General features: G+C 37.9%; 1 protein-coding gene and 1 long non-coding RNA gene across 2 annotated transcripts in view; both read left to right on the top strand.

Moving 5' to 3' along the window:
- The window catches only part of LOC119537608, a 55,281-nt gene that overhangs the window by 20,029 nt on the left and 21,709 nt on the right, over positions 1 to 13,543 (top strand). The gene's annotated exons all lie outside the window — the stretch shown is intronic.
- On the top strand, positions 2,393 to 5,918 carry LOC119537607 (glutamine--fructose-6-phosphate aminotransferase [isomerizing] 1). Its single transcript, XM_037840144.1, has one exon. The coding sequence runs from the start codon at positions 2,473 to 2,475 to the stop codon at positions 4,516 to 4,518; it is 2,046 nt and encodes a 681-aa protein (XP_037696072.1). The 5' UTR covers positions 2,393 to 2,472; the 3' UTR covers positions 4,519 to 5,918.

Raw genomic sequence — 13,543 nt, 5'->3', positions numbered from 1 at the left:
CACCAAAAAATGTCAAGGCTCCTACGGTTTTGTTTTGTTATGTTCTAATCTCTCTCTGGTCAAACAAGGACAAATGTTATCTAAATGCCTGAGAGGCAGCAAGTGGGATGGAAGGACCAGGATCCTGATAGCAGTGGGGAAGTCAGTGGTGAGTTCACAGGGAAAGACCCAAGGTGTTCCTACCCAAGGCCTTGAGGAGCTGCAATTTTTCAAGTGGCTAAAGGTGGCAAAAAAGAACCAGTTGGTTATATATAGGCAGGCCATGGGAAACTGATGAACTTGTCAAAGTCTTAAAGAAAAACAGTAAACTTCCTCATCTGTGTCATTACCATTGAGTCAGGAAGCTCAGCAGGTCACCTCAGACCATGTGGAGTGGGCTTTAAGAGCAACATGACAAACATTTGAGCAACCTGATTTACAGTGCATGGAAATGTGGATTCCAATTGGGTTATAGGTGAACTGGGAGGATGTCAGTCAATCTGTTATAACTTCAAGGTCTCTGGCTTTGCCAGCTGCCTTGGGGTGGACGTGGAACCCAAAAGAAGTAGCTGGATGCAAGGTTTGCTACAATCCCAGTATCCTCCATCCCCTATCTCCTTAGGGAATCCTACACTTGATGGGATAACAGGATTTCTTTGGAGAGAATAGAGGGCATAGCAGATGGAGGTGAGTGACCTTTGTTAACCTCTCCTTGCCATCTTTACAAAGTAGTATTGCCTTCTTGTTGGAGACAGGGGCTGTCTTCTATCATGCCTCTTTTTCCATAGGTTGAAAGTTTAAAAATTTGCTCAATTTCTGAGGAAAATGCTTCAATCCATTCTTAAGGTCCAGAATTTCCACTGTTTTCCCACCAGACTTTGTCTGAAAAGCTAAGAATAGCAAGCAGGGTTTTTCAAGCAAAGTTAGGGAGAGCAGAACTAATTTCTGGACTCTCAAGAGGCCCTATGGGCTGGAAGATGCAAATGAATGCTAGATTGATCATTGATAAGCTGGAAAACCTTCAACCCCAGGCTCTCTTGGTAGTTTTCTCTGACCTCCTAGGTCCTTCACGTCAGCCCACTGCAGAATTAATGGCTGCCCCATCTTTCATCCCATCATACTTCGTGTGTGTGTGTGTGTATATGTACATATGTGTGTGTGTGTGTGTGTGTGTATGTTTATGTGTATATATATCTGCTTTAGAATTTATCACACTGTTTTTTTAATTGGTTATGAATTCCATGAGAAGAGAGGCTATACCTTTTTTCATTTTTGCATGCCTCAGATACAGAAGGTATTCAATAATAATTTGGTTGATTTGAGTTACATTTTCATACACCTGCCAGAATAAAAATTCTTTAGAATGGAGTATATGAAATACAAACTTTCATAAACATGCTCTTTTCATTTTTGTAGTCAAGTTTTCCTTTAAGTCACCCCATCTTGTCCTCCAACAGACCACCTTGCTTTCCCCCAGGAGTCCAGGCAAACTTCCTCTCTGCTTTCTGTCAAAGATGATGAATTCCCTCCTATTACAGTCTTAGAAATATAGCACAGTAATTTCAAAATTATTTTTAAAATGAAGCAACACTTCTAACGGGTCTGATATATATGCTGTTATTACCAGATTCAAAACGTGTAAATTACATGATAGTGACCAGAAATGCTTTTTTAAAAGCAGGGTTCAATTAATTGAAGCAGTCCTTTACAGAGGTGGGTTTTCCTCCCACCAGTGGACTTTCTCTAATACTTTTTTTCAGAGAGTTATTATTTGATGTGAAGACAAATTTTCCACTTTGGAGTTAATCTGGACTCTAAAGTCCTCCGTATTTTTTTTTTTTTTTAATATATGAGTATTATAGAATTAATCACCCTTGTGCCTTGTTTGGGGCCTGAGGGGCCAATATATAGGGAAGTTGTGTCCACACACCAAGAACAGAGACATCTGGTCTAGGGATTAAGTATATGTACATATTAAGGAAGTTTATCCTGTTAAGCATGGAAACTTTCCTATTATTTAACAGTTTTCAGTGGAAATCTCTTTCAAATGCTTTACATGCTCACCATCTTTCTTTTTTGCGTTCCTCTGCCGATGTCTTAAATTCTCGGTCAGTGCTGCACATAGCTCACCCTTTTCCTAGTGGCTTGGGGCAACATTGCGATAGAGATTAGCTGTTCTATAAGGAAGCCCTGGGCTTTTCATTTCTAATTAACCCATCCTGGATGTCCGGGTGTCCCTCATCTTCCCACTCATCTCCCAAATGGAAATACCATTTTTTTTGCCAATAGGTATTTGGGCTAATAGGTATTTGTTGAAAATTTCAAGTAATAGGAGATATATAAAATGGAAAGATAATTTGGAACATGTGTTTTCAGAGTTTTAAAAATGCATGCAGATTCCCGGACCCCGCCGATCGTCCCAGAGGCTCTCCTGTGCGCTCTCAGTGTTGCCAGCCGCCCGCCCCTCACCCTGCGGACCGCGCCTCCTGCATCATGTGCGGTATATTTGCTTACTTAAACTACCATGTTCCTCGGACAAGACGAGAAATCTTGGAGACCCTAATTAAAGGCCTTCAGAGACTGGAGTACAGAGGATATGATTCTGCTGGTGTGGGAGTTGATGGAGGCAATGACAAAGATTGGGAAGCCAATGCTTGCAAAATCCAGCTTATTAAGAAGAAAGGGAAAGTTAAGGCACTGGATGAAGAAGTTCACAAACAACAGGATATGGACTTGGATATAGAATTTGATGTGCATCTTGGAATAGCTCACACCCGTTGGGCAACACATGGAGAACCCAATCCAGTCAATAGCCATCCCCAGCGCTCTGATAAAAATAATGAATTTATTGTTATTCACAATGGGATCATCACCAACTACAAAGATTTGAAAAAGTTTTTGGAAAGCAAAGGCTATGATTTTGAATCTGAAACAGACACAGAAACAATTGCCAAGCTTGTTAAGTATATGTATGACAATCGGGAAAGTCAAGATACCAGTTTTACTACTTTGGTGGAGAGAGTTATCCAACAATTGGAAGGTGCTTTTGCACTTGTATTTAAAAGTGTTCATTTTCCTGGGCAAGCAGTTGGCACAAGGCGAGGTAGCCCACTGTTGATTGGTGTACGAAGTGAACATAAACTCTCTACTGATCACATTCCAATTCTCTATAGAACAGGCAAAGACAAGAAAGGAAGTTGCAATCTTTCTCGTGTGGACAGCACAACTTGTCTTTTCCCTGTTGAAGAAAAAGCGGTTGAGTATTACTTTGCTTCTGATGCAAGTGCTGTCATAGAACACACCAATCGCGTCATCTTTCTTGAAGATGACGATGTCGCAGCAGTGGTGGATGGCCGCCTTTCTATCCATCGAATTAAACGAACTGCAGGAGATCACCCTGGTCGAGCTGTGCAAACCCTCCAGATGGAACTACAGCAGATCATGAAGGGTAACTTCAGTTCATTTATGCAGAAGGAAATTTTCGAGCAGCCGGAATCAGTTGTGAACACAATGAGAGGAAGGGTCAACTTTGATGACTACACTGTGAATTTGGGTGGTTTGAAGGATCACATTAAGGAGATTCAGAGGTGCCGGCGTTTGATTCTTATTGCTTGTGGAACAAGTTATCATGCTGGTGTAGCAACGCGTCAAGTGCTAGAGGAGCTGACTGAGTTACCTGTGATGGTGGAACTAGCTAGTGACTTCCTGGATAGAAACACTCCAGTTTTTCGAGATGATGTTTGCTTTTTCATTAGTCAGTCAGGTGAGACAGCAGATACCCTGATGGGTCTGAGGTACTGTAAGGAGAGAGGAGCTTTAACCGTGGGAATCACAAATACAGTTGGCAGCTCTATATCAAGAGAGACAGATTGTGGAGTTCACATTAACGCTGGTCCTGAGATTGGGGTGGCCAGTACAAAGGCTTACACCAGCCAGTTTGTATCCCTTGTGATGTTTGCCCTTATGATGTGCGATGACAGGATCTCCATGCAAGAAAGACGCAAAGAGATCATGCTTGGATTGAAACGGCTGCCTGATTTGATTAAGGAAGTACTGAGCATGGATGATGAAATTCAAAAACTGGCAACAGAACTTTATCATCAAAAGTCAGTCTTGATAATGGGGCGTGGCTATCATTATGCTACTTGTCTTGAAGGGGCACTTAAAATTAAAGAAATCACCTACATGCACTCTGAGGGCATCCTCGCTGGTGAGTTGAAACATGGGCCTCTGGCTTTGGTGGATAAGCTGATGCCTGTCATCATGATCATCATGAGAGATCACACTTATGCCAAGTGTCAGAATGCTCTTCAGCAGGTGGTTGCTCGGCAGGGGCGCCCTGTGGTGATTTGTGATAAGGAAGATACTGAGACCATTAAGAACACGAAAAGAACGATCAAGGTGCCCCACTCTGTGGACTGCCTGCAGGGCATTCTCAGTGTGATCCCCTTGCAGTTGCTGGCTTTCCACCTTGCTGTGCTGAGAGGCTATGATGTTGATTTCCCGCGGAATCTTGCCAAATCTGTAACTGTAGAGTAAAGAGCACCTGAAACTCGGGGCAGTTAAGCAACAGATGACACCTTTTGTATTTAAAATCTTGATTTAAAATATCACTCCTTTACACCTTTTTTAGTAAATTCTAATTTATATATTAGTTACAATTATTCCACTTAATTAGTGGTTTTTGTGAAAATTACCTCTTATATTTTTCCAGTGATTTGTGGGGGAGTTTGAATAATGAACTCTATATCAGAAAGAGATTTTAGCTATCATTTTCTTTTAAGAATACTGGGTGTTGAATTTCTGGGCCCTCCACTTCAATCTGAGAGGATTGCACGTTTTTAAAATAATTGGCATTTGTTTTACTATGCATCTATTCAGTCAGACCAGTGAAAGAGTAGTGCATTTAACTGGGATATCGAAAGCCAGCAGCAAAGTATGCTAACTCTTGGACAAGTGAATTAAGATTTTGCTAAGCTATATATAAAGAGAAGATGCTGTGATTTATTTGAAACATGTTTCTGTTTGTTTTTAAATCAAACTGTAAAACTTAAAAACTGAAAACTTTCTGGTGGGATTTCTATCTAAATTAGGTTAACCTTAGTTTCTCAGACTTTTTTGCCTCTTATAATCTGTAGGTCGAAGTAATTTAGGAAGCAATATATTATGGTACTGCATTGGTTTTTTCTGACCCTTAATAGAACGTATTTGCACAATTTTATAGCACAAGTTTAAATTTGAGCTGCTTTGGACAACCAACAATTTGAATATGAATTTAAAGATAGGTTGTGTAGGTATTGGATGTCATACTCCTTATTTTCTCATCAACTAAAAGTGGTTATTTATATTTCATTCTATCTACAGGTTATCGATCATTTTTTAAATGACTGCTGAATGACATATTTTATCTTGTTCTTTGAAACTGCAACAGAGAGCTGCTATCAGATGTCTCAAATTAAATCAATACTGATAAATCGATGTTATACCTCTTCAGTTTTGTCCCAAGGAAGAATTTCATGTAGTTAATTTTAACTTTCCTTCATTGCTTCCTTACATAAAACTACTACCTTAGTGCCAGTTTGGAAGCTCTTTGCAATTGTTTGGAAGATTTGCAAGTCTTTTGACTAATCATTTGCCTCTAAATTGCATGGTGAGCTAGCCTCAGAAAAGCTATTTGCTTTATACTGATAATGGTGAAGGATTGCATCAAATTTAGTATTATTTCGTTGTCATTTTTCTATTTGTATTTTCTGTGTTCTCCTAGAATATAGGTAAGAATGAAGGTGATACAAATGAAAAGATATTGAGGTACCTTCAGCTGATTAGTGTCAGAAATGGAAGTTGACAGCCTAAAATATTTAGGGTAGAAATATTAGTTTGACACCCAAAAAGTTGTAATAATTTCTTTAATGGAGTTTTTTTGTGTTTTTTTTTGTGTGTGTGTGTTGTTGTTTTGTTTTTTTTTTTTTTTTTTTTTGCCAAATCTTGGGGGCTGATTTGGATTTGTTTGCATTTGTTTTTGTTAAGTCCTTTCATGTGTTTTCGCTTTAAAATTGTGAAGGTGCGATATTTAGCACAGTTATTTAAGTAAAGTCAGTCTTTGCCTTTCTTTTTTTGAATTTCTTAATGAAGTTGAGTTTTTATTAGATATTGTTTCTGCAAGAGAAGCATAGAATTCTGCTGTGTATTAGGGTTAGAGAAAGAATTGGCATATTTTGAGGTAATCTGGCAGGACTGTCATAGATGGAGAATAGAAACCTAATTGTTTTTAAAAATAAAGTAGTGTCACTATTTACATCATATATTTAGCTACTATAGCTATATTTAACTTCCATTATTGTTTCTAAGACAATTTTCTGTAAGCCCACTAGTTTTAGTATACATATGAATGCCATTATTTCTTATGTTGGGTACGTTAGCTTTTTACACACACCATTTGTATAGATTTTGTAGCATTTGATTCAGAATTCTGAGTTATAACTAGTATGTGAAAGCAGTCATTAGCTTGAATTTAGATCATTTGTCTTTCTATCTCTCTGTGCCTCTCTATCTGTAAAATATACACACACACACACATATTCCAAGCTATGGTAAGTCCTTAACTGAATATCAAAAGCTGACATTTAGAACAAAGAAGTGGTATTTTCCAAACCAATGTGGTTTGTCCTCCCTCTTCCTTCTCCTTGCTCCCTACCTCATTTAATGTTATGATTTTTAAATGCTTTTATAAATTAATTCTGAACACAAAAAATTACTGTAATATGAGCTCAGTTAAAACCAATGTTATGTGCTCGCTTCAGCAGCACACATACTAAAACCAGTATGATTTAGGATAAGAAAATCTGACTTTTCAAGAAAGATATTCTATAAAAAGACTCAATAGGAAAAAAGGAGTCCTCTTTCTTATAGTACATTTAAAGTTTAAATTCACTCATATATAAGTTAGAGCTTTTTTAGGCAGGAGATTATATCTGTGTAGCACCTAGCTCATGGCCCAGGAAATGATTATTACTTTGGAGTAAGGTTTTCTAACTTTTTTAAATCACCATGCTATAGTAATAAAAGAGAAAAATTAATGTTAACTTTTTAGTTTGTTACAACTGTGTCGACAAGTATTTACTAATACCTATTATGGACAAGTCACTGTTCTAGGAATTGATAAATATGAGCAGAGTCGAGTTGTCCCCAGGATGTCTCATCATTGGTGAAGACAAGGTCCATTGGAAGGCACAGAGTGATAGCATGGAAGTGTTGAGTTGAGCTGGGTTGTTAAATGTTGTGAGTGGATATGTTTACTTAAATAACTGTACAAGTCTTGGGGTGTACCTGTTCATAAGAGGTGAAAATGCACTTTGTGAAGAAAGCTAGTGTCACAGGCTGTTAACGATCCATATATCTATGGTACTCTAAGGAACAGCTATGATTAATATGCAAAGATGAAAAACAATCAATCATCAGGACTACTCAAAGGGAACTGACATTCGGTGCTGTGCGGCTGAGGTTATTGGTTAAGAGAACTAACACAGGTTTTCTCTTAGATTTCTTGGAAGGTTGTTCCTGAGATGATACTGTCTTCTGAAAGCAGGTCTGTTGTCGCTGGTTAGTTGCTAGGATGGGAGGAAACAGACCTTCTTTGACTCCTTGTTAAGATTCCTCTGAGATTTATTTCTTTTACTCTTTAAAGAAGGAAAACCAACTGAAATACTTACTTTAGCAAACATTATTAAAAGCCTTTTAGGTAATGTTTTTTTCTCTTTTTAAAGATTAGGCTATACTCTAGTAATAAAAGAGAGACTAATACTGATTATTTATTGTGTGCTTCAACTTAATTGATTTGTCTAAAAAGCACAGTGTCATTGAAAAGTAATTCATAACTCACATTGAATTTGTGAAGGCCAAAGAAATCAAAGGGAATGGTAAAGAAATATTTTACTCTTATGATAATCTACATATTTAGTAGATTTTGTATATAAGAATACCAGATAGAGTGTTTTACCCATGGAAACAGATATTAGATTACTTTACTTTGTTTTCACTGTTAAGAGTCTCTAGATTAGAAGTTTTAACACTTAAGTTGGGTTTTTATCCACAATATTTGAAGATTGTTAATATTTTAATATCTCCCTAGCTTTATGAATTTAACCGTATCTTCAGATCTGTGACAATGACAACCAGCAAGACCGATAATGTTAGCTTCCTACCAGTAATATCCAAGATTAAAATTAAAATCGTAGTTAACTAGCAAGACTGTAAAGTCATGCCATATTAACTTCTAAGTCTGTAATAGCTTAGTATCAAAATGTTAATGGAATATACCATAAATAATGGCTAATGAGAGCAGCTTAGGACATTCTCTAATTACTTATCTTACTATACTGTTTTCAGAATGAATATAGAAATGATCCTATTGAATTTTAATGTTCTGTAGTTGAACACATTTTTGCTTAAATAAAACTTTTGGTTTTTGCTTAAGTTATACTTCTTGTGAGCTGGCAATTTTAGAATCTCCTTGCTTTGTTTCAGTTTTCTGTTCTTTGGAATGAATGTTTAGCTTTCTGAGCCAATTGATCATTTCTTCCTCATATCTTGTAAGTCCAGCAACTCAAAGCCTGAACTGTGAATAAATTACAAAAAACTTGCCAAGAATTACATTTTATAGCAATTTGCCAGTATTTGAAGTGTTCACATTTTTGCAGTTGTGATATTGTATGGTACTAAGAATGTAGCCCATGTTTAGTTTAGTTATGATAAACATTTCTGACACTAAAAGTTTATTCACTACCATTGCTTTTTAAAAGAAGAAATGATTGCATAAATAGGTATGAAAAGCTGTATCTCTCCACCCAACTTCTCAGTTGTTTTAGAAAGGCATGTTAGATAAAACAGAGTACTTTCTGATATCATACTCCACAGATACTTCATTTTTTCAAGTCTTAAAAAAAATTTTTTTTGACAATAATATGTCATTTGTTGCAAATTTCCAAGGTATACAGTGTTCAAACACTTGGTTTGAATGAAGTGATATTTGCAAAAGAAGGATATTTAAGGTGGGTGAGCATGCATTTCAAATCTAAAGTTTCTGTAGTATCTGGCAATCTATTAGTTTTAGAACAAAGATTCCCTTTACAGAATCCTTTCATGAACAGCAAGCTAGAATCTCCATCCCTAGCGCTTACAGCACTTGCTGTGTTTTGCAGGAGACAGAGTTATGCCAGGGTGGTTTGAATGAATAGATTTGCTGTTTTTCCTACCTTTAACATTGAGCACCCCCTCTGGCCTCCCTCCCTGCACGTTGCTCTGCAGCAAAGCCTAGGGCTGCCACATCAGCATTGATCATTTTCCCCACAGGCCACTTTTTTAACATAAAATTCAGCTTTACTTCTAGTAAATAATTTCTCTAAATTCCCTCAAATTGGCTGTCAGTAAGAATTTACTGAATGTGTTCTAAAGGCCAAGAAATAATTTCTTGGGAAATTAAGAGGACATTTTACATTGTAGTGGCATTTGGGCAAAAATTAATTCTTTAACTTATTTTGGACGAGGGAAAGAAGTAAAGGTTCATTTTTTCTCAATCTGAAGGTGAATCGTTTTCCCTTATTTTTAAGATGATGGAGGAGCTTTATTAACTTAACAAGCACCTAGGAGCTATAAACTAATCTTGTAATAATGTACAGAAAAGGTACCAAGTTATAGTTCATTTAAACAACTGACCCTTCCCAGGAAGTGTATATGTAGTAAGGATAAGTTCATGATTCTGTTTAGGTTAACGTGTTTGCAAGAGATGACTGCCAAGGTTGAAAAGGCACATTTGTGGACTTCACATAAGCATGACACATTGACTCCAATTCCAAGCTTCAATTATGCTTTTTCTCATAGGATATCTGGTAAAAGGCCATATTTGACTTTTTATATTTCAAGAGATTTTGAGTATAATTAATTCTGAGGATGGGAGGAAAGGAGCCTTTTTAGCTCCTTGTTAAGATCTCTCTGACTTGGTTTTCCTTCTGCGCAAAGTAAAAGAAACTGAAATATTTGCTTTAAGAAACATGTCTTTAAAAGCCCGTCTTCAGGTCAGTGAAAATATGGAATTAAAGAATGGAGCTTGTAAACAATTTTAGAGATGCTCTTTTGATAGAATTGCAATTCTTCCCATTCATATATATTGTTCTGCCTTTCTGTATGTGAGTATAAAAATTAGAGTGTTTATACTTATTAGGATGAAAGTCGTTGGCATTTTTTCATATGCTTTCGATTTCCATAGCATACTGAGTGATTTAGAAGCATCTGATAATTCAAAAACCAGAACCACCAAATGAAGTATATCATGGAACTCACAGATAATCAAAAAATTTTCGATGGCTTTTGTATACCCTGGTGATTAGGAATTAATTTTTGCCTCTGTTACTCAGCTTTGTGTGTTTTGAAATGAAGAAAAATATGGTGAGGTCTTAGAAGAAAAATTGCCAGAATTCCCAAAGCATATAATACAAGGAAATACTCAATGAGAAAGAATTCTAGGTACATTGTACCTAAAGGGCGAATAAGGGAAACACTATTGTGAACTGGGTATAGCTCCCTGGTACTTAATAATACTTTCTTCATTTGTGAGAACCCAAGGTTGATATCTGTTAACTGTAGATTGTCATACAACATCTAGGCTTCCGAGGCCTGAATGTATCGTGATCACTGCAGTTTGTTTCTGCCAGCAGCCCCCTTTCTGATGACACTGTCCTCATTAGGAAGGCCAGGTTGGCATCAGTCATTGGTGTTTTACTATGACAAGTTCAATGTGAGATGGCCTCATGAGACAGGTTGATACGTTGTCTTGGAATAATGGCCCTAATGGGAGGGAAAAAATCTGAGACAATAAAGGCTTAATTTCTAGGCAAGAGAAGTAACATTGCATTAAATTCTAGTTTCTCTCTGTTAGACTTGAATATGTCTGTCCAGTGTGATTTATGGGGGCTTTGTGCTTTTTTTTTCCCCCTCTTGTACTTTGTATGTAGAGTTGTTTTGAAATATCAAAGCATATTTGCTCTGAATTTTATTTTTTACTTTCTTAATTTTGTATTTAGCCTTTGAATAAAATATAAACCCAGTAAAAAAAAAAAAAAAAAAAATGCATGCAAATGCGTGCCACTTATTAGCTGTGAGACCTTAGATAAGCTTGTTAACCTTTTCAAGCCTCTGTTTCCTAGTCTATAAAATGGGATAATAGCTACCTTACAGGTTTGTTGTGAGGATGAGCTGAGTATTTAGCAGAGGGTCTGGCACATAGCAGATGTTCAGTAAATGAACATTTTTTGGTAAACTGGTTTAGGGTATCGTATGGTTTTAAATATCAGTTTTGTGGGCTCTTCACTGCTATCAATTTATCAGCGATATTTATTGAGATGTGAACACATATAGTAATGTCAACATGCATTGAATACTTTCCATGTGCCAAGTTATTATCTATTTAAATCCTCACAATGCCTATGAGTTAGTATTCCAGTTTGCTCAAGCTGCTGTTATGCAAAATACCAGAAATGGATTGGCATCTATACAGGGGATTTATTAGGTTACAAATCTACAGTTCTGAGGCCATAAAAGTGTCCAAACTAAAGCATCAACAAGAGGATACCTTTACTGAAGAATGGCCAATGACATCCGTTAACACCTCTATCAGCTGGGAAGGCACATGGCTGGCATCTGCTGTCCTTTGCTCCTGGGTTCTGGTTTCAAAATGGCTTTCTCCAAAGTGTCTCTGGGCTTCTGTCTGTCTTAGCTTCTCTCTCTCAGCTCTTGTGCATCCTCACTTGTTCTCCCAGGACTTTCTTTCTAAGTGTTTGGGGATCCTTTCTTAGCTTCTCTGGGATAAACTCTAGGATTCATCTCTTAGTTTAGCATCTCCGTATGTCTTTGTCTGCATCTCCAAGCATCTGGTCTGTGTCAGCCCCTGAGCTCTTTTAGGGACTCCAGTAAACTAATCAAGACCCACCTTGAATTGGCAAAGTAACACCTCCATGGAAATAATCTAATCAAAAGGTCTCACTCACAGTTGGGTGGATCACATCTCCATGGAAACAACCTAATCAAAAGATCCCACTTATAATAAGTCTGTTCCCACAAGATTTCATTTAAGAACATAGTCTTTCCTAGGGTACATAACAGTTTCAAACTGGCATAGGCAGCTACTATTGTCTCCCTCGTTTTACAGATGAAGAAACTAAGGCTTAGAGGCTAAGTAACTTGCCCAAGTTCACACAGCTAGGAGGGGGAAGAGCCAGGATTTGCACAGAGGAAAACTGATGCCACATCCTACATGCTCATTCATCACATTATTTTGTCTCCCAACAGATGGAGAGAAAACAAGATAGAAAAATGACAAGGATCTAGCTAGGAAGGTAAATTATGTAGTCACCAAAGATCACTAATTCACAAAGACAAGATGTCTACTCTCTCCTGGGCGTATCCTGTCCCATGGCTTCAACAGAGCTCCACATTGCTGACTCCCACTTCTCCATTTTGGACCTTGGCCCTCTCTGGCCCTTGGATGCTCTGCTCTTACTGCAGGTGGCCCAAATCTAACTGAGCTCCTCTCCACCAGCACCATCCCATGACCCTGTCAGTAAGAGGTTCCACTGCTCCTCCCTTCACAGGCTTCGAACCTCAACATCACTCTCCCCTTCCTCTTCCTTGGTCCCTATTCTCCTCTGTTGCCATATTCTGACCTTCCCTACTTTGAAAGTTCCTTCATTTCTGCTGGTTAGTCTTGATTTCCAATCAACCCCCTAGGCCAAGACTTCATTACCTCATGCATGGAAAATAACAAAAGCTTCACCCCTGCATTTGCCACAGCTCTTCTTATAGTCCACCCCTGTAACACAACCATCAATTATGCTGCACCATATTGTCTATGACATCAAAGCTAAGCTGGGCTCTGGTGCTCCTTTATACCCAAACTCACTTTCCACTGCTCGCCACTTGAGATATCTGCTCCAGATCTTAACATTCACCATCTCCCTTACCACCTCTTGCTTGCACCTGCCTCCAGGATATTTCTCAAGTTTTCTTCTTCTGTTTGGGCTGCCACTTCCAATGTGTCCCCACTCCATCCCACCCCTCCTCTTATAGAGAAAAACTCACAATTTCTTTAGATCCATAGAAGTATGGATTTTTATTACTAGAAAAATTTTTGGAAACCGTCTACTCAGATTTTCCAAAAATGTGGACCCCAGCTACCCTCTTTCTTATTTAAGATTCAACTAAAGAGGCGCTTCCACCATGCTGCCAACTCTGACTTCCTTAGAGAACATGATGTTTTTCAGTGTTTTGGGTAACATTAGTTCTGTTTGCTCAGCTGGGCTGTCAGCTTTTTGAGTGTAAGGACCAGGTGTTCTTATTTCACATTCCCCACAGCACCCAGCGCAGGGTCATGTACACAGAATTTGCTCAATAGATAGTTATTAATTGATGAATCAGTGAGGCAGACAATTACATAAATTAAGAGGGTCCCAAAGAGACTGCTGTAATTAGGAAAGACTCCAGGAGAAATTAAGATTTGTGGTGGGCCTTGGAGGAT

This window comes from Choloepus didactylus, chromosome 6 (genome assembly GCF_015220235.1).
Source record: "Choloepus didactylus isolate mChoDid1 chromosome 6, mChoDid1.pri, whole genome shotgun sequence".
In the NCBI taxonomy this organism is placed as follows: Eukaryota; Metazoa; Chordata; class Mammalia; order Pilosa; family Megalonychidae; genus Choloepus; species Choloepus didactylus.
Note: the sequence above shows the minus strand (reverse complement) of the source record. Positions and strands in the feature narration are given on the sequence as shown.